Here is a 22,588-nt window from a genome sequence, read left to right as displayed (position 1 = left end):
CCCGCATTCACCGAAAGAGTTAAGTCCGGAAAAGAGAGTGAGGGAGGCACAATCGTTGATCTCATGACATTGAATACGGTGTTTTCGGATTACGTAAACGTTATTTATGTACCCGTTGTTTTGCCACCGTTCCGTTCTACATTCCCATAACGTTTACAGTAAAATATAATACCGCGTACTTACATGATATTATGTGTACACAATATACCTACAAAGCATAATATTAAACGTTAGTCAATCATTATTGTGCGCATTTTCGGTAGTCTTCGCTCGGCCGCGGTAATCCGCGTAAACGTACTGTATTGTAACCTAAGTCCTAACCGTGCCAATATAATAATAATTGCTAACCGCTTAACCGTTACTTTACTTACTTACATTTTCGGATGAATTGTACTTGTGGATGAAAATTCATTAATGAAAAAAAAAATTACATAAACATGTCAACTTTTTTTTTACCAAATATTTCTATCGCGCTTTGTCATGATAATAAACAATAATATTATTTTATAACGGAAAATTCGTGTGAAACGCTGCGTCGCTCCTCTCCCCATCTCAGGGGTAATATATAGTTTTTTGCATTTAAATAGTGTATTATTCTATCATACTGTACATCTGCGCGATACTGTTAGGTACCCTATTTTCCGGTCATTAACACCGAATAAATGTGCGTTGTTATTGTTATTATCATTATTACTATTATTATTACTATTTATCTTTATTGTTATAAGCGACTTTATATTATTAAACTGTGCAAACCATCGCCGTAAGTTTCCGCGCTATTGAACCGAATGTGTACGATGAGCAATTTATTCGATTTACCGCTGGTGACCAGATAATATCGTCGGCTCCTGTACAGACCAGGCGGCGGCAAATCATGCCTGCCGGGTGGAAAAAAACAGCCGTTATTACAAAGTAATTAAATTCAAAACGAAGTCTTCAACCGTGCGAAACGCCAGTTCAGTTGCTCGATTCAAGTCTATTATAATATTATGCACTTATCTAAAGTACACGGGTGTTCCATGCGAATGGAGGTCAAGGGTCATTTCCCGGACGACAGGTTTCTCGGACTTTGGTTGTAGGTACTTAATTCAATAGCTAAAAATATGTAATTTGCCAAATAACTCCGATTGTTTTTTTTTCTCAAAAAAAAAACATAATAATAATATAAATTGTATACGTAGAATGGCAAGTAAAAATGTTACATTTATGTCGGGTTGTACAAAAAAAAAAAGCACACCAAATGCCCATAAAAACAACAAGTTACACTTGCAATCGTCATTTATTGTTGTTGACAAAATTCATCATAAATGTTATACTCACATTCGCATTAAATAAATATAGAATATGAACACTTCGAAAATCGACATTAGCATTTGCACTACATTAACAAAAAAAACAAACTGGACAATGATATGTTGTATAAAAAAAATACTGTCTTATATACATATATGCCTACGTAAATTGTGCTCGACCATTATTACTCACGTGGTTACAATATTACCAGTGATCACTTAAGATCTATCACATGGGAGAGTTACTCAATGTTTTATCAAGTCTAACAATAGGACTCTCATCAACACGGGTCACAAATACCGCCCAGAAAATCGAGACCTATAATTATTTTGCGTTGCCGAGGTGCGTTTTTCCTATCCATCTAGTTGTAAACGAGGTTAACGTGTAAATTAGACAGTATCAATCATCGTCTGACACTTGTCTATTGTTAAGATCCATACCCTCTTCTATCGGAAGAGTAGGTACGCACCCGAGTGCCAAAATACGGACAGTGGGCCGAAAAAATATGTTTTCTTTTAGCCAAACACGTCGTAGGCGTGTATAAATATTTCAAAAATCTCGTTTCTAATTTAGGCGATCAGATGAAAATGTATTTTTACACTGGAAAAAATGCGAATACTCGTTATAAGCTAGGTTTTTTTTTATTTTATTTAATCTAGTCTCAATAACAATAACGAAAAGTCCAAAATGTTTTACCATCTTACACATACCGCCAATTCGTAGCGGGAACAATGATCAGAAGCTGTAGATTGCTAAAATCATGCCAAATGTGCCAAATCCCAGGGTTGGCATGTTTAAAACGGATTTTATCGATAAAATAAAATCCGACTGCGTTTTTATTGTTTAAAAGACGATGAAAAAAAAAATTAAACGACGCATTTTCAAACTCTGGCCAAGACGTTACCCGGAATCAACATGGAAACTTATACTAACAGTTGCGACTAGCAACGTTGTGAAATAATGATAGTACATAATAATAATAATCTAACGTTGATGGCCGTTTGAGTTTCATACGTTCAGAACAAAACACGGCAAATGCAATGATATTGTTAATAATGTTTGCTTCTTGCTGTCATATATTGTCACAGTGTTTCGTTTTAGACATTAAACAGCTAAGCCACAAACACAGCACTCCCGCAGACGAAGTCAACGACACGACCAAAATTTACCAACAACCTAATTATGAGATCCACCAAGTGCAAGTCTCCACTATCCGAGGACTTTTATTCATCGGTTACATACTGTTGGTAGTCATCGTCGTGTACGTTTATAAGAAGACCGACAAAAAGCAGCTCGAAGAAAGTGAATATACGAGTACGTCAGTCTAAATTTCGTTTTTTTTCTCATTAATTTTGTCCAAACTGTAATGTAAACATGACATAATTTGAAACAATAATAGTAATATTACACGAGAAAAATATACAAACCGATTATTATAATTGTTTAAAACTAAGTTAAATTGTTACAAATTGTATTATAAAACTAGGTAGATTTTTTTTTTAATAAGTAAGGGTTTTTCAAATTACAAGAGGACTTTTGCATTCTAGAAGTTGGCACGAGGGCTTAATTTTTTACACCGTTTTGGCGTGAACGGTAAAACTCGCTAATCTTTGAAGAAGACCTCGGCCGGTGGGGTTCATTTCAAGTGTGACCCACATTGGACATTTTTAAGTAAACCTAACGCTAAGTGCTTTTTGTTAATACCCATTAGTGTACGAAGTAAACAATATCAAACTTCAACTATAAAAGACCATAATATAATATTATTCAACGTGTGGATTGTGTTTTTCTTTTATTTAATGAAAAGAAAATATAAACCGAAATACATTTTTTTATTAACCAAAGTAATTATTATGCAGAAGCACGAACAAATATACTATTATACATTTTTTTTTGTCACCGTAGGTCGTTTTTCATTCAGTTTAAAACATTTCCGACAAAATAGATAAATAATGTTCAAATTCAACACGATGCGGACTACACACATATCGTGTACAGTGTTTTTTTTCAACGCAATAGTATGATAGTCTAAGCTACTTAAAGTAGCTTATTTTTTTAAGTTAATTTTAAATGGTATTTAAAAGAATATAAAAAAGGTCACAAGTAAGACGACATAGTTCGTTATAAAACTTAAATTATTTGAACTGCATATTTCTTGGGTACTTAAACATAAATCACATATTCAGTGGCGTCATTTATTTCTACACAGCTTCCTACCCTATTATATAGTCATTTTAAAGGGTTGGACGAAATATGAATTTGACTATAGGAAAATATATGGGATGAATATGGAGGAAACGATTAAGTATATAAATTATTACCATGGCAACATTTAAATGTTATTAACTGGCCGATAACTATTATCCGTAAGGGGAAATATGTATACATATAAATATATATATATAAAGTGACAAAACAACCCACCTCGTAGTATAAAACTCATCTCTAAAACCCAGTCTTCATAATGTATGATAGAAAAAACTTTACAATTGTTAATTTCTATTAATGTTTCTAAAGTAAAAAAGTTGTTTTATTTTAATATTTACAACAAACCCTAAACAAAGATTGTAATATAATATATATATATATATATATATATATATGTGCATATCGTACATATATACATATATGTTATGTATATATTATAAATATTCCGAAAATATTGGAGTTGTTTACTAAAACGTACCAATATAATAATAAAAAAAAATAATAATTTATGTTAATTTGAGCGACCGTGTAATAATTTTCAACATTTTATCTATACGTTTCTTTTGTTAAAAATGTATGACAGTTTGATGGAGATTCACAAGTACCTTCCTAATGAATATTGTTTTAATAAAATAGTCGAACGAACAATGAAAGCCGAGTCAGTTGGTTTTTTTTATTGGAACATTTTTATGTAAACACGCGACGCGACGCCGGTCCTTGTAATGTTCAAACAACAACACGACTCACGAGCGTATTGTGTTGCCTTAAAAAACGTTTCTAGGCGAGGCAACTTACACTTTCGTTAAACAAAATAATATATTGTTTCGATGTTCAACTGAGCAGTTATATGATATAATGCAACAGCTAAACTATAAAACATTTAAAAAAATTAAAAAATTGAATGGTAGTGAAATTCGAAAACGAAACAAATGGTTATGAAGATACAATTTTTATGATAAATTTATTTCGTTGAGATATTGTTCCGGTTGAACTAGAATGTTGGTTTTTCAGATTATAATATTACAATACGTATATTATATTACATAATTGTACCCTTTTAAACGTATTATGTCCATAGTAGTCGCCAGCCGGATGAAAACCGCTCAAAGTACGCGCGTTCTATGCAATTACGTTGGTTTTATGTTCACACCTATACCATGCCGCCCCGGTAAAAACCATTAAAACCGGAACATAATACGGCTATTATTTAGGTTGTCGAATTACCGTTTAAAATAACAGATCGACATCCTCTTCTCGAACCGTAGTGTGATAATTTACAACCGTATTAATTGTTTTTTCCAACCCAATCATACAACGTAAAATAATCACCGCGACCCAGGGAAAAAATCTATAATAATTACTGATTAATGATTATATTTCCTTGTTAAACGGCATATTCAAAATGAAAATCTAACGACGGGAACATTGAGTTATTTTTTGTAATAATTATTGTTTTTTTTTTTTTGAAAAACAACTACACTAAATTGATTGTTTATAAACAAACAAAAAACTTACTACTTATGTTAAACAATTTCAATAAAATGTAAACGTAATAGTTACATTGAAACTTGAGCCGATTGTCGGCAACAGTCCTTCTTTTAAATAAAAACACCAAATTCCACGGTTCAATGAAAGGTAAGACTAGCAATAGAAAATCGATTAAGTTTTACGTAACTAAACAGATTACCCTATGGCGACGGCTGATTAAATTAGAAGTTACACTAGGATTCAATCTGAAGTCCTAAGGCGAACGTTATATTCTCTACCGGATTTCGATGACTAACTAGATAGCAAGTAGGCATTCTTTTATTAAGTTATTAAATGATTCAAGTTTTTTTAACAGGGTGAAAAATATTATTATTGTACCTATGTACATTAATAGTACTGAAAAGTAAGCTGTATTTTGTGGCTACATTGAAAAAGGTCAGCCCGCTTTGTATTAATAAAGTTGTATCTCTCTTAGTGGTTATAGCTAGTTTGAAATTTAATAAAATTCTTATTTTACCTGAATTAGGATTTTTGACAATATTTTTGTAATGCCACTCTTTATTAACGGAAATATGTATTATTTTTCTAATTGTGGCCGTAATTTCAAAGCAATAAACAAATAACCATTATGCTTAAGTAACAAATCTTTAAATCCATAAACTACTAAGTAGTACTAAATCTCGTCTCCGGTCTCCCAAAACTTATAACTTTAGTTTTCCAAAAACTAGGGCGTTCGTGGATTTTAAATCAAATTAAGACATATTATAGACACAATGTAGCTGATGCACACTTAGATTGTGAGAGTAATAATTATGTGCGATATAATAAACGTGCGTTGCGAAAATCAATGTAATTTTTTTTTTTTTGTAGGTACAGCAAAAGTTTACTCAACATCCGTGTTTAAGGTGTGTACTTCATACATACTTCAAATTCGAGTTATGCGTCAATTAGGTGTTGTGGACTTCAGGTCTCAGATGTAATCAGGGTTTATCTGATGATTTGTGGGCGGAGAGGCGGCAAGGATCAATTAGTTGTTCGGTCATCGTTTGTAAATTAAATGATTCCCAGCACGATCTGCGGGACGGAGAAAAGGTGATCCGTGACCTGAGGGACAATCTGCCAGCCAGACGCTTTACAACGTGTGATAATAATTATATTATAATGATATGTTTGAACACCTCCAATGCACCGATGGACATTAGTTTGTATAATGAAGTGTCGTTTGCCGGTTTTTTAACAATGTCGGATGGACTCCGAACAAAGAAAGGTAATTCCGCCCTACGAATTAACACTTCTAAAGGGCTGATCACATACAATAATGGATAAATAACCGACAAAACGAGACGCGCTACAAATTACTCATTTACTACTTACTACCCTTCCCTTATATTAAAAACGCCTAAATACAAATCTAGTGTCGAGTTTCAACCCGAGGAATCCTGTTTCTCGCTCTACTTAACAATATAATTTTACATGATGCAGGTATAAAGTGCTCTTAAGTTACCAACTATGATTAATTATAGAGTGGACGTTAGTATCACTTAGCCTTGCGCGTATTGATAAATACAACACATCGCAGCTATATTGTATAATACAGTTCATAGAATCGTATACATACGTACTCAACAGAAAACTAGAAAATCTTGGCCATATTTCAGTTACAAATTACAATCCAATTATATTGCACCACTTACCTTGCATTGACCATCTACGCATATGTGAGGTCTCGTGTCGTTGGTTCCGTTGCAAGGAGTACCGTCTATTACTTGAGGCTTTAGCACTGCATAAAAACGATAACCGATCGGACGACAATTCAACGAACATTGATTTGTGGCTGAAACAATTAACACAAATATTGGATAAATGGAAACTTTCGAATAAATCTTAATTTTTTCATCAGTTGTAGATAAATTATATGATTTTTTCTGGAAAATTAATTGGCTATAAATTGGGTACTTAGAATTACCACCTACCTTATTATTTACTAAAATATATATATATATATATATATATATATACTATTAATTTCAATAAACTTATGTGTTTATTTAAGTATTTAAATTTATTTTCACAAATTATAAAAAAAATATTTTAACAACGATACGTTCCATTTTCCGAAATGATTTGTTCCTCAAAATTAAAGGAAGCTCAGAGAAATAATTTAAAAAATTTAAGATTTTTTTCAAATACATCAAAATTGTATTAATTATGTAGCTCTTGATTTCCTGTAATGCAATTTCAACCCTGATTATTTTTATTCTTATTCCAGTTAAGATTATGTTATATAGATGTTATGACAATAATAATATAACGAATTAATTCTAGTTAAGATTTTTTTTTAAACTTAATATTACAATTAGTCTAAACGGTTACACAACGTGTTAAGGATATGTAAATGACAAATTCAGCTTTACAATAGAATGAAATTATATTATGTAATATTATTGGAACAAATAAGAATTTTAGATACTATACTTATGAATTGGTGTATACACATATTACGTCAAAGAGTAGCATTTACACCTAAAACTCTAAAAGGGCACAAGCTCGACACAACGCCCTTCTAAACTTAAAGTGAACTTTATCGTATGTTTATTCCCCAAATAAAACGCAGACAAGTTTTTTTTGTAAAATAAAACATTTTTTATTTTTTATTAAATCGATACTTTAAAAAGTATATTTTTACCAAGTTACCATTCTCTATTTCATATTTAATATAAACAGTAAAATATATTTTACAATCTAAATATACAGGTTTATTTGTACATTATTTCAAAATAAAATAGAAATTCAATTATAATATGTTTGTATATACAATTTTTTAGGATATTATGTTGTTACCTATTGTTTAAATATGTATAAATTTTGGTATGACGAATCACAAATATAGAAAATACATACCATGGTAATATGCTGACCACGTATATTTTTGACCATTGAACTGTTTTTCGTTGAATGACGAACATTGTGTTTCACGAAAATCTGTATTGTTCGGACACGGCTAAGAAACAAAAACAATATTGGTTAGTAGTTAGTACTATGTATATTTGAGATATTATTTTTACATCAATTTTGATCAGTAAAAACGTTAGAATACAAACTTAAAATTATAAAAATAATTTTAAAGGGTTGTAAAAAGTTTGACATATTAAATTCAAATATACTCTGTGGAAACAAAATTTGTTGAATTTTTTAAAACTAATTCTAATATTGTTCAACAACTTTGATTTTCAAGTACAAGTTGAAAAGAAGGGCCTATGTCAGGTATAAATTGCATGTATTAAATAATGTAGATTACAATATTGACGTGATCTTTGTTTATCAGTACCTCATAGTACTATCAATTTTTGATAGTACTTGAACTTGAAACTAATCATTAAAGAAAAATCAGAACAAAAACCACTCTTTTAACAGATTTTTTTTGAGAAGTGGGAATAAAAGTAAATAGTTTTAAGAAGTATAATTTTTTTTATTTTTATTATCAGAAAATATATTTAAAAAATCTATACAACAGTGAGTACAATAAGTTAATGCGGTGAAAGTTATATACATGTCATTAAGCAATTATCATTGAAGTCTCGAGACACTCAGCAATATTACCCGGCTAGGAAGAAGTATAATAAATATTTAAATGCAAAAAATATATAATATGTGTACGACTTAGTAAAAAAAAATAATTTCGTTTTTTTCACAAATTTATAATAAATTAATAATGAAAACCAAAACTGTTTTTTTTTTTGTAAAATTTGATTATTATGTTACGGTTTTCTTGAACTTGTAACACATTTGTTTGTAACTTATTGGCTTCATCATAAAAACAAAAGCTTAAAAACCGCGATTTATATTTTTAACTAGGTACTTATAAATATCTTATATCTATCGTTATATTAAAAACTAAACGGAAGCGGGAAGATTACAAAAACTATGGCTGTTATGAGACGCGTTTCGAAAAGAAGCCGGATCGATTTATGGCCGTGGACACAATAAATCGCTTTCGGTAGTATATGACAACGTTGCGAGTGATTTATCATTGTATGTGCATGTGTGTTTAGATAAGACGAAGGAGACAAAAACGATATGTTTCCGAACAATGTCGATGAATGGAAATTAAAATTCAGAAATAATGGTAATAATAATAATAATAATAATTTAAAAAAAACACTACAAAATGTCACGAGCATTGTCTTAGGAAAGTGCATATACCATTTTCATACGATAAAAGACCATTCATCGTCAGTTTTTTGCCGCCAACCCGGTTTTAAATGTTCTTGTAATTTTTTTCGGTTTCGAATGAATTGACAGTTTTGTTAGACGTTTTTCACACGCGTTCAAGACGACGTAGTATTACTAATATAATAATTTATATACTGATTAATGTAATTCGACATAACTCTATTGGACTTAATAGAGATTGGCGTGTGTCATAAAGAGGGTTTGTCGGTATATTAATAATAATAAAAATATTATATTTGTTAGAAAAACTGAAGGCGGCGGCGACGACGCACGCTACTATAATAGAATGTACAAAACGTTTGACTCTTATTTAGTTGACAACAAAAAGGATACGGAAAGCAAAGACGACCGTCGGCAAGACATAAATTACAAATAATAATATTAATGTGTAGTAATTGTGTGAAGTTTTCTTTTTGTTGAAAATCTTAGTTGATAAATTATTACTTGTAAATAGAAAAAAATGAAGTTTCCCTAATGTCAAAACAAAACGTGATGTTCGTTCGTGTGTCAATGCGAAGGGTCCATTGCTGTCAACTCAGTAAAAAAAAACTTTTAAAAATGCGCCGGTTTTTCTTTTGGGACAAACGAAAAATAAAACTCTTTAAAAATCCTTTAATGATATAATGTTTTATCCTGTTTCAGTGCAACTTCATACTATTCAGTGACATTTTTTAGTTCGACGTACCATGTGGCGTTTTTGTTTTTAGTAGTATTGTCAACAAGATCGATTATGCTTTGGTATGTTTTTTTATTAAAAAAAAAATCTTGGCATTTACACTGAACCAACTTTACATATTATAATGTTTTATACTCTTAATTTTCGGCCGAGTGATTCATTTTTCAAATGAAATGAAGATGTTTGAAAAACTATTGTTCATTCATGATCTCCTACCTACTGTAATAGTATAGTATTATTTTTTATGTGTAGATTTTTTTAAAGAAACTTAATTTATAGAGGTCAATATTTAACAACTTTTTTTTTTGTATAATGCATTTGAAATCGAATTTGTTTATCAAAATTTATTTTTTTTAGATAAAATAATAAAATAATAGGCAGTTTATATCAATAAAATATACAATACACATGTTTGAAATAAAAACTCAACAACACTAAGTTACATGACTAATTTATTGCATCATTAGAAAAAATGAGTTACACCTTTTTTATACTTAAAAAAAAAAAATACTATCTCTATTTTTTACATCAAATCTTAAATCATTTAAAATTGAAATTCTTTACTATTGTTAGGAAAGCGAGTAAGGTAGTTGTATCAACCCCGAAATTTACTTGACATATTATCAATGTAATTTCCTAAACTTGTTTAACATGTTTATAAAATTAGTTAAATAGCCACTAGCATTTCATTTGGTTCCAATTATTATCATCACTCTAAAGTCTTAATTTAACATTTAACTTCTGAAATATACCAGAATAGTAATACAAGGAATAACTTACATGGAAATTAAAAACATTCGGGTGGTCTAAATTACATTGGCCTCAAGGCTTGTAGGCGTTGATTTTAACATACCTAATAAACTAATTATTATTTTACATTATCATTATAAAACGATATATATATATATTATATCTTATAAAGTAAATAGAATATATATATATATACAAATGTTTATTTGTCATTCTCCCAAATGGAAGCTGAAGACTATATGATAAAAATTCACTTTTTTCTATGCCACCACCAGAGAAGTTTATTTAAAACTGGTTGTTCATTGGTTTTAATCATATTATTATCTATTACTTTAATTGTTTTAGCTCGACTGTCTGAATATGTATAATTAATTTAATGTAAGTTAAATTACGAGGTTAATTAAAATTATGATAAGGAGTAAGGATTATTTATATTCAATTTAGTAATTTATTAGTTTAAATAAAAGTAATAGTTTTTATACCTATTGATATAATTTATAATGACAAGTATTATTTAAGGTGCTCATGCATGTGAGATGTAAAGGACCCAGACCCACGAAAGAGGTTTTCATAGAAAGCCGGCCTTGGCGTCGACACGAAATACCTAAGACGTTTTGGCACCCTGACCGCGTGTCGTTGTTACCTCACACGAACACTTCTTAACAACAATGACCAGTCATCCTGACCAATGTCCCTAAGTCCTCGTGTACATGCTTTCTTCGGATGATTAAAGCCCTCCTACTGTTTCACCTTGGGTCAATACAAAATACACACGAAAATGGTACTTTGATTTATTGTACATCCGTATGTGAGTCTGAACGTGTTTATTATCAAACACAATTTATTGATACCGTGTACACCACTGCAGTATTATAATGTGCAAGCTAACAAGCAATGGCGATGATTGTAAAGGTTATCGGGGTAGGTTAGATATTTATTGAAAGTTAACTTAACGCATTGTCGTTTGCGTCTAATTAATTCCTATAGAGTTTATATTTTTTTTTAGCGTTTGAACATTTCTACCTTAGCCGCAATATTCAAATCATGATCTTTCACTTACAATATAAATTTGAAGAGGATGCCACACCACCAGCTAATTATTAAGAAGTAGGAATTAAAAGTTACCTGTTTATGTTTTATTGCATATTATGTAACTTTTCGACAAAACTTCACTTTAAATTATAATTATTGTTTACAAGTATTAGATTGCTTACATGTTTATTACAAACGTGGTATCTACTCTCTTCTGACGGATAACGACATTTGGCATCTTCTTCTGACACCCGTTTGAGCCGCTGCCTTTTGTAAAATACGTTTCTGTACAAACATAGAATAGTGTATCTTATTAAAATTGCATCATTCAATTTAACAGTGTTAGAATTGTAGAAATAAACGAGTTTAAAATTACATATTACTTTTTTAATTAATTTTAACAAAGTTGCTCTAAAAAATGAATTCTTATCACAGATCTATAAAAGAATCGTATAACAATTCTATCTTAAATTTTTGAAAATTGAACCTTTGTCCTTAATAAGTGATTGATAAACATCGTCCATTAGCATAACAGTATAAAATAAAACTAAAGTTTTTGAAGGAAAAAAATGCTGATCCTGTATTTGCGGTAAAAACATTTTCTATCGTGTTTTAATTATTAGGTACTATTATAAGGTTTAACTTTTTATAAAAAAAACTTAATCTTATGAAATATGATTTTGTTTTTAGAAAAACAATTACATTTTTTTTTTCAAATAACTTTTAACTTAACTTAAACAAGTTTTTAAAAAGCATAATTCTATAGAAAAAAGCTTTTACGCGGTCCGTATTTTGTTTGTTTAGTGGTTTTCTCGATTGTTGATTTATATAGCGATATAAATATTAATACGAATAAATATAAATAGAGAAATTATCTGGTTTTATAGCCATTTCTCAAGAACATTAAAAAGCAACTCTTGATAATTTTTAGTTTAAATGGGAATACAGCGATTTTGTTGTTTATGCTCTGGATCTTTCCTAAACTCTATTTAACCGAGCTGAATCTTTCAAACAAATAAATTTTCATTATCCGTTGGTAATAATATATTCCAGATACGAGTATGAAGTTTATGAATTATGTTAAATTATTGCATTTGTCGATAATATAAAATTGAACTTTTTATCGGTTGTAAAATATGAACTTTCCAAACGATCCATTGTTTTTTTTATCAATATTATATTTAATATTTTCGCCGAATGACCGTATTGAAGAGCCAAACATTAAATACATAAATAAAACCTTTCTAAATTCTACACTTTGCCATAAAATCGTTCGACACATCACAGAAGTGTTTAAACCCCAAGACGAATGTGTTTTTTATTAACCTCCATAAAACTGTAAATGCATTTTAATGGTACGACATTAATAACAATAATAATGATAACAATTATTGTGAGTTATAACTAATACATATCATTATCGTCACGGTGTTCTTATCATCATTACGCCCCATAACGTATCAATTTTATACATAATAATATAACGAACAGCGTAAGACCACGGATGCGTATGCTATTTTCGACCGCGACTTTTTTCCCCTTCGGTTAAAAAAAAACCGTGACGTGGCGCCTACTATCCCATCGGATGTCGACAAATATGACAAAACGAATGCATTAACGATTGACGTATCGAAAAGAGGGGGATGATCGTTTTGATATTCATCACGGAGAAGACGATCTCCAAGTTGGATACAAAAACTTATTTCATCTTGGATATTTCCTGTTCGAAGTCGTCGCGTCTAACTTTCCGATTTGATTTTCGAACAAGCGTATTCGTTGTTGGATAATATAATATATTTTATAATATAAAATGTATCTTAGAGTAATTTTGTCGGAGGGTCCATTATTCGGATAAAAAATAAATAATAATAACAATATAATGCCAGCACGGATATGGAAGACCACTTTTTTAAGTGGCCGTGTATTTTAAAAATCTACTATACGGTCATATTGTACATACAATGCAGAACGAAAATAGAATAAATGGAAAAAACAATAAGGTGGATTTAGAAAGAATACACATTGGGTGTATCACATGTCGTGATATACGCGCATATTAATGACAGTAATGCTGGGTTACAGGCAACAACAGTGTATTATTTTTCTTCTCCGTGCCGGCACCTAAACGATCAATTAGGGAGGTGGATCATCTTGTTATTATAATGTATAAACACACACACGCACATAATATTATACTGTAATGTATCCGGAAAATGTAAACATAAAATAAAATTGATACATGGTATTAAATGTTTCAAGTTGTTTTTTTTATTTTGTTTATTCTATTAAAACACCTTAAACACATATAATGATGCTAATAGAAACACCTTAATAATAGTAACATTATAAAATGTTTCAAGTATGTAATGTACTGTTTCCCGACGGGGTATAAAACTCGAGAAGTCACCCGAAAGGATCTTTTATACGCAGGTACGTAATCCACCAAATAAAAACCAATTTTTACTTTTATATAATATACAACAGTCTTATCTCTTTGATGATACGTATATCATGTAACATTCATAAACAATACCCCTTTAAACGAAACGATAAAAGATATTACCCTCCATCTAAACTATTTCAGAATAATGTCGATGCTTTTTTCTTGAAGTAAGCACCTACTTTATTTCACGATAAAACGTTTTATGGAATATTTTAGTATTTTTTAACTCTTGAGCCGTGTTTACATAGTAGGAAATTTTAATAAATCAGCTCTGGGAAATAAAGAGTATTTTTTTTTTAAATTAGCTTGGGCCTCGAAAGTTATAGAGTTTTAGAAATGTATTATGTATGTATGTTAAACATTGACAACTTATCTTGCTAATAATGAAAGTATTTGAAAGCATATTTTACCGCACAAAGTACAAACTAATATTTACTCAAACAAATAACCAAAATGTATGTGTATTTTGTGTCCAGCTAATGAATATTTACCTTTTAACATTGGCTGATTTTCCTACACATTGTCTAGTTTGTTTTGTTACTCCTAAACCACATGTTGTGGAACAAGGTGTCCAGGGTGACCACTGCGACCATTCACCCAGTTCATTTAGAGAGTTTAATTTCCAGGTTGAATTCAAGTTTAATTCTTTTGCATTGTCGTTGCCATAAATCTGAAAAAAGGAAATCACACATTTTATACTTATATTAAGTTTTCAATTCAATACGTACTAATAGATCACTAGTATTTATAATTCTCGGAGAAAAATAAAAACAAAGATAATAAATAATAATGGGTTTGTTAACAAACCATACATTTTAATGGCGTATATACTTATATATTATTTTAGGGTATAATCATGTGTGCCAATTCCGGATAGATCTGTATAAAATGAAAAATAATAATATGATTTGTTGTTATAATCCATAGATAGATCTCATATCTACCATCATTAAGCTAATAAAAACGATTACATTCGATTTCCAATGTAAAAAGTTAATCAAAAATAATTATATTATATTATTAAAATCAACAGTACCATAATAATTCTAAATGTATAGTTGAATGCTTGATTATTAAAAAAAAAAATCGACAATATCTCTATATAGATGTAGATAATAATAGTCAACAGATAAATATATCCTCGTGTGCCTTTTGTTTTTGTATATTATTTTAAGTAGTTTTAATATGAGTAGGTTTTAAATTGTAAGCGTTTGATAATAAATTAGTTGTTTTTATCCTTTTGGCCCAGACCACAGTCGTATCAGGTTAGGATACATAGATGCATTCCAGACTTAACATTCACTATTTAAAAATTAAACTTTACATAGAACTTTAACGCAAAAGTTACTCTAAAAAGTTAATATTATTTGCTAGACAATAAGCTACCTGTGGTAATAGGTGTACCCATTTTTTTTAAATCTCTGGTAATCTTTTTAATAATTGTTTGGTAATCTGATAAATACTAATAGAGATTTACTCTCTGTTATTTACCAACGGGTTAAACATTGCTATAAGGTAAAGCGTCACTCTATTTACAGAAAACGAAAAAGCATTAATGCGCAGCGACGGGTTCGGTCTACCGCGAGAACGCGATCCGTCACCACGGCTTCTATGATCGGTACGCCACTTATTACTATGATTATTATAGCAAACCCTTATAAATATGTTGTGATGCGGGTAAAACAAATAATTTTTTTAAAAAATAATTACTTTGGCGATGAAAATGCATTTGCAAACCAAAATTTAGGCTTTTGAAAAATCAAAAATATTAAGTATTATAAGTCATAAATAACTAGAGTCTATGTCTCTAGTAATTAAAGCTAAAATCTCTTAAATGTAAATAATAGCTATACAACTGCGCGTTGTAAAAGTTAGACAGAAATGTTAAACACCACTATGGAATTCTCTATGCCATGTTAGTGTACGAGCTGAAAACTCAGCTTCTAGTCACTTTTTGTCGAAAAATTGCCAATACTTTTACTCCTTAATAACTAGGTGGTGTGACGCCCTTTAAACGCGTTGTATACAGTAATATTCCAAGTACTTTTAAATATGGGTTTGCCGACACCGATATGCCAAAAACAATAGGCTCGTTAACCTATATAATTTTGTCGATATTTTGATTCGCGATGAATGGATCAATGAAACCCCAAACTGATACGTTTCCGACTCGTTTACGCTGGAAAGTAATAGCTGTTAAAAAGTGCGTGTGCGGCAGGTGGAGTCGGTTACGGGTCGACGATCAACGCGCTAGAGATGCACTTAAAATTCTAAACACTTCCTGGACTAGAAATCATGATGAATAAAATATATCTGTATAGTGCATGCACATTGCAGTCGGAGAACAATAGACGAGCAATGCAATTAATCCAATACAAAAATAATATAGTAGGTGACAGTTTACGGAGACACCCTCTGACCGTTGTTTACTATACATTTATATACAACACGGATTTTATGCTTATAGTATGAACTATAATTTAATGATTTTATATTTTAAGTCAAGGCTTCAAAAATTAAAACAAATAAAATATTATAAAAGAAATTATTTATTATAATGCGTCGTTCAGGTTTTTTATTTGATTGTCAAAATTTATAATTTTATTAATTATCATACACGTTTGTTTGTTGTCGGCTGCCATCATACATAACTAGGTAATTTAAATTAAGCGTATAAAAATATTAGTTCACTTACAATTTTTTTAAAGAACAACCTATTCTCATTTCTCACCTCCAAAAATGTACTAACGTTATCGTTATTGACATGTAAAACTACTATATTTTTACTTAACGGCATTCAAAAATGATGTATACCTACCTAACATTTTATTTTTTTTAAAAATCATATATATTTATACAAATACCTGTAGGTATATATGATATTATATGATAATTTTTCCAAGTTATTGTCTAAATAATTATTATTCATCAGTTAACCTTAAGCACACATACTATTTTTGAGCATATTATATGTATAGATACGCGGGGGACATTATTTTTATGTCAATATACTCATGACGCCTTGTGTACACATCCTTAAAAGTATTGAGTTACTTATTAGAAACTCTTGCGTGGATACGTACAATTTATTATTATTATAATTCGCCTAAAATATTATAACATACAATAATATCCCTTTACTCTATGGAATAACGTTTTTATTGTTAAGTTTTAAGCTAACGACGAGTCGGTTGGATACCTGTACTCGTATTAGGTACAACGAGCAATTTTAATATGCTACGTTAACGTGCGAAAGGGGTATAACAAATGACGCATTACCGATTTGTGCATGTCACACTCTATCGGTGTTGATCAAGACACGCCTTTCGCGGATGCCTGTTCTCGCGCTTTAATTGTGTCGAAAATAGATGTGTCGGTCGGCAAAGTGAAATTTGATAAATTAAAATTAAAAAAAATGTTTCTCCCCCCACCCGTTATGTGTATATGGATATAAATGGAATTATAAGCGAGCCTGTCAACGTTGACAAACTACCAGTCATGGCTCACTGGATTGACAAAAAATAATAGACACAAAAAACAACATTGGATCCGGTCCAACCTTTTAATACGAAATTATTCCGCCCAAATAACACATTAATATGCTCTCGATACATAAACCCATACGTGCGACGGCCATCTCCGACGAATCATTTAATCCGTATATGATATTATTGCCCTCGATTAAAAGTCTACCGCATTCCGTTTTGGGCGCATACTTCAAAATTTTGGAACAGCTTGCGGCATATAATGGATGTCGGCTAGATTTAGAATGAAGATGACCAAACGATGGCCATTATTTTTAACGTCAAAATATGGCCGAAATTAATTTATGAATAACTTTTCTCTTTTAAAAATCAGTAAATATACATATTCCACTAATTGGAAGTAAGTGAATAAAAACAATAGTAAAAAAAATGCACCTACCTAATGTTATATTTTTACTTATACAGATGTGGGCAATCGTAAATGAAGAGCGGAAACCTCAAATCAGTATTATTGATACAAACATGTGAACCGTTCTATTATTATTATTCATGCTATTAGTTATTTTTACATATATTACCATAGGAAATCAAAATCGTATTGTTTATTTTACATGCATTCCCTTAATAAAAAGATTTCACACACCGCTCACCGTTGAGTGTAGACATTTTTCGTTAAATATGAATGTTGAGCAAAAATGATTTTGTATATTTCTTAATCTAGTATTGAGATTTATTTTATTGGTAGTAATTTTGTTTATTAGACTAGTACAGCAAAAATTAGCTCTCCTTCTCTAAGTACAGCTACTAAAAATTCAGAGAGAAAATAGTTGTTTAGCTTTTTGAAAAAAATGATACTAAAACTGTGCTTTCTCTTAGATATGATTAAAAAATTAAGGCAATATTTTTATTTAAAAAAATAGTTTATTCTATTAAATAATAAATACTAAAAAATATAATTTACATACATGCATTTACATACATTTAATGCCCATTACCACCTACATTTCCTTTACAATAATTAACCTAAGGAATACACTTTAAAAATTTACTGGTTTATATTAACATTAACACTTTTTGAAAAGTGTTTTACAAAAAAAAAACACAAGTAAAAGATTAGTGGTATATTAATGTATCCATTACATGGTACAATTATGTTGTAACAAGTAATAACTATATTATCACCCTCTTAAAAGCATGTCTCTATAAATTAAACACAAAAGGTGAAACACAAACACGGGTTGGATGCTGTTTACTTTGTTATTAACCCGCAAGCCATGATTTATAGTTTAAGACACAAGTGATTAACAAATCATCGCGAGATAAATAGTTCCAACAAACCTGGCGGGAGGGCTCTTGAAAAACTCGAAGTGATGTAAATATTATGTATTAAGTTAAAATAAATCGTAAAGGGAACCATAAATCCATTGAAAGTCCGTTTTTTTTGTAGTTTTAATATTATGTTGGCGTTTAGAGGTTCAAAAACAGAGGTTAATTAGACATCCGCGTGGGCAGGTAAATTACGGAGTGTACTTATACAGAACCCGAGAGACTCGCAGAATAATAGACCCGATTTCGAACTTAGTTTCACTTTTTATATTATATTAATCATAAAAATAAATACTCCACCTTCAAACGAACAAGTCGTCTGTTTGGTTGTTAAAAGAATGATACTACATTTAGACTAAAAGGTTCTATGTCGATTTTTTAAACTTAGCCTATGAATTTGCTTGTGTACTTTGAAATTTTACATGAACACAAAAATATAAGTTTAGTTAATTTATGTCTGTGTAATTAAAAAACTAAATTTCTTCTTTAAATATAATGGACACTATAAAATATTTAGATCGATCACAACCAAAGGTGTTATGTAATATGAAATCTGTGTACTATTTTTGGTTTTAAAAATGATACGATTTCCTTGAAAGATGTAGTGAGTGAGAAGCACCTACTGTTTTCAGATATTTTCCTTGTGGCGTTCCGCTAAGGTGTTAACGACTCACGGCTTACGGATGGTTCGTAGAGTATTCGTTTAAGTTGTTGAGACTCAACGTCATTGTGGGTGACCCTTATCAATCAAGATTTCAGGTAGAAATCCCTGAAGGCTTCAGGCTCGGTGTCAGCGTACATTTGTGATCTGTTCGACCTCCAAGGACGGTCGTCGGTCTCCCTGTCATTTATGTACATTTCCTCCCACCGTGCCGTGCGGCCAAACCAAAGATGGCCGATGGGTCAAGACAGAATCACGATGACACCCACACGATTGTTTCTATAGGTATACAAGTAAGACGATAACGACGATGAAGATATAAGAAAAAAAACGTACTCACGCCCGCAGCGCAAAACTCGGCCCCCGCGCAACTGTACCTACGTTTGGCCGGACCTACCGACGGTGATTACATTGGCTTTCAGTCGGTATAAATCATCCGGATGACTTCCAGCAAGCACAAGCGCCAGACCTTCCTGTCATTTTGTGTTCATATAATGCACGACAGCAAACAAGTGACAGGATTGCGTAGCAAAATAAATACACTTGGCTCAAGTGACTTGAGTATATCAAGTGCAAAGAGCGTGTAAGCGCTGTGTGTATATAATGTAAATATGATAATCGACTGCGACGGAAATCAATTTCACTGAACGACAATAATCTTTTAACGTACAAAATTCTGACAAACTACTACTCAATAGTCATTATTTCCAAGTTATTTTTATTCGAACATATATTTTATTATTACTCTGAAAATTATCATAAATGTGCAAAAACGGCTTAACAAATTGAAACTGACACGACAAGAACCGGTAGTAACTGCGAAGATTAATTTGCATTGTACACACAGGAACAAAAAAATCCACGATGTGATTACCGAACTAAATGTGATAGTTTATTAAAATTTAAATGGATGTACCCAACATTATCGAAGTCGTTAGACACTTTCTTAAGTTAGACAAACTAATTCGAAATTACTTGTCTTTTTTAATTTGTTCCTACGTGTAATGTTTTATTTGCTACACGACTAACGTACTCAAACGGAAATATATGACAAAATAATAAAAAATGATTCTATAAGCAATTCAATATTATCTGCATACGATTTTCAATAATAGACATGTATGCTAACTATAAGAATTCTGATAAAATATGTTTAAAAAATAAATTCACCTCCTTTTCATCATCAAAGATGCATTTTATAAACGAAAAACACGGATACTGGAAAATGAAGTATATTCGTATATAAATATATAATAATAAAATATACATACTATAATATAAAGCAATTACAATGGAACACTACTTGGTAGAATTTTAATTAACTTTTTTTTTATTTAACGATAATAAATCAATTTAAAAACGGGTTTTATTTTATTCTAATTGATTTAAAACTTTGATTATAAAATAAACTGAGAAGACACGAATACAAATCAATATGGTGTACGTAAGTGTTAAATTAGATTAAGAGATATGAATCATTTGATCTCGATTTGTCGGTCTAATAATAAACGATTTAAATTGAATTAGTTACATTCTCCATTCACTAAGTATAAAAAAACAAGATTTTTGGCCAAGACGCGCAGATAGGAATACGTTCATTAGAATCTATCAAGTACTAAAGTAAACATTGAAGATAAGTCTACTGTGTTTAAACTGCATTAAATCACTGGATATCCTTAGAAGGTTTATTGCTGTTTGACGTTTACATATCCCGTTTTCTGAAATATTATCTTAAGAATAAGAAATCGGCAAACAACATAGAGTTTATTTTATTTATGAAAGATTAAGTGAATTTTCTAGTCGTTTTAATAATTATTTTAAATGTAAATTGACCTCTGTAAAGAGTAAGTATACAATCCAGCGTTTTTTTAATAGTAATCTAGGCAAGTTTACCTTTTCAACAGATATACCATAAAACCGCTATACACTTCATTCATTAAAGAAGAAAATGTGTTTTAAATAAACTTCACTCATTCAAGGTCGCCGCTTATAATATTTGTATTATGTTGTTCGGTCACCCATCCCTATTAAATTATGACCAGGCGGTACAATCCAAGAGCAATGACTTTCTAATGAGATGTTTCAATTCTTGGATGAAATTATCACTCGAATGACAATCTGTTGGCCACACGTTGATTCTCGTTATACACCGTTGAATATTATAATTTATATAACAGTAATAATACATACAACACAACATTATACACACAAACACCCGTAGAGGTGGCTGATAATAGCTTATTTGTTTTATTGTTTACAATATTTTATTCCTGTTTATCAAATGTACTGGTTAATAACGCACAGGTACGCATAGGCACGTCATGATAGCCATAACTTGTACAATAATTAAGAAAATCCGCCTACTATCAAATTGATAGCGTTATTCAATACAAAACTCCGAACACGCATACACACTTTAACATGTTAATAAACCGTAGAACCTAATAATTCCTATTCTTAAAGACAATATTATTTTACCAGTCTCCAGTGGTCAGCTTATCAAATAGGACTTTACAAAATACATAGCATACTTTCGTCGCATTATTGAAAATTAATACTTATGAAAAAAGTTCATTTATAATATTTCAATTGTTTTTCAATACATCTTCAAGTATTTTAATGACATGGTTTTGAACAATTTATATAAAAACGAGTCTGTTAACACTGTTCTACTTTTTGTACTATTGTTTTTAGCTTCGGTTGTTTTCGTTTTGATCAAAGAGAACAAATAAAATAATTATGCAAAATGAAAATGTTGAATAAAAAACTTGTATTAATACTTACAGCAATTATTCCAGAACGTTTCTGATTTGCATTCGTCCTATCCGAGTTATAAGCTTTGGTTACAGTAAATGATACTATTAACAACCTGTTAACATAAAAATAAATACAAATTATAATGCATAAGCTAAGAACTAAAATATTAGTAATTTTTTTAGCTTAGTTTTTTTAAATATTCAAATTTATTACACGCTTAAACAATATAATTTTAA

The 22,588-nt window shown here is 30.4% G+C and overlaps 1 protein-coding gene across 2 annotated transcripts in view; it reads right to left on the bottom strand.

The window, feature by feature from the left end:
• Positions 1-22,588, bottom strand: part of LOC126834496 (thrombospondin type-1 domain-containing protein 4-like) — a 49,071-nt gene that overhangs the window by 19,991 nt on the left and 6,492 nt on the right. For both annotated transcript variants that reach the window (XM_050566453.1, XM_050566454.1), the window contains exons 2-6: positions 22,380-22,464; positions 14,615-14,793; positions 11,863-11,965; positions 7,891-7,990; positions 6,684-6,823 (exon numbers count right to left, since the gene is read on the bottom strand). In XM_050566453.1, the coding sequence (XP_050422410.1) occupies positions 6,684-6,823; positions 7,891-7,990; positions 11,863-11,965; positions 14,615-14,793; positions 22,380-22,464 (607 nt within the window). The remainder of the gene's footprint in view (positions 1-6,683; positions 6,824-7,890; positions 7,991-11,862; positions 11,966-14,614; positions 14,794-22,379; positions 22,465-22,588) is intronic.

The sequence above is a fragment of the Adelges cooleyi genome, unplaced genomic scaffold (assembly GCF_023614345.1).
Source record: "Adelges cooleyi isolate 19-005CV unplaced genomic scaffold, UGA_ACOO_1.1 ACOO_flye_CR_arks_rails_tigmint_CR_PRNA_21, whole genome shotgun sequence".
Lineage (NCBI taxonomy): Eukaryota > Metazoa > Arthropoda > Insecta > Hemiptera > Adelgidae > Adelges > Adelges cooleyi.
Note: the sequence above shows the minus strand (reverse complement) of the source record. Positions and strands in the feature narration are given on the sequence as shown.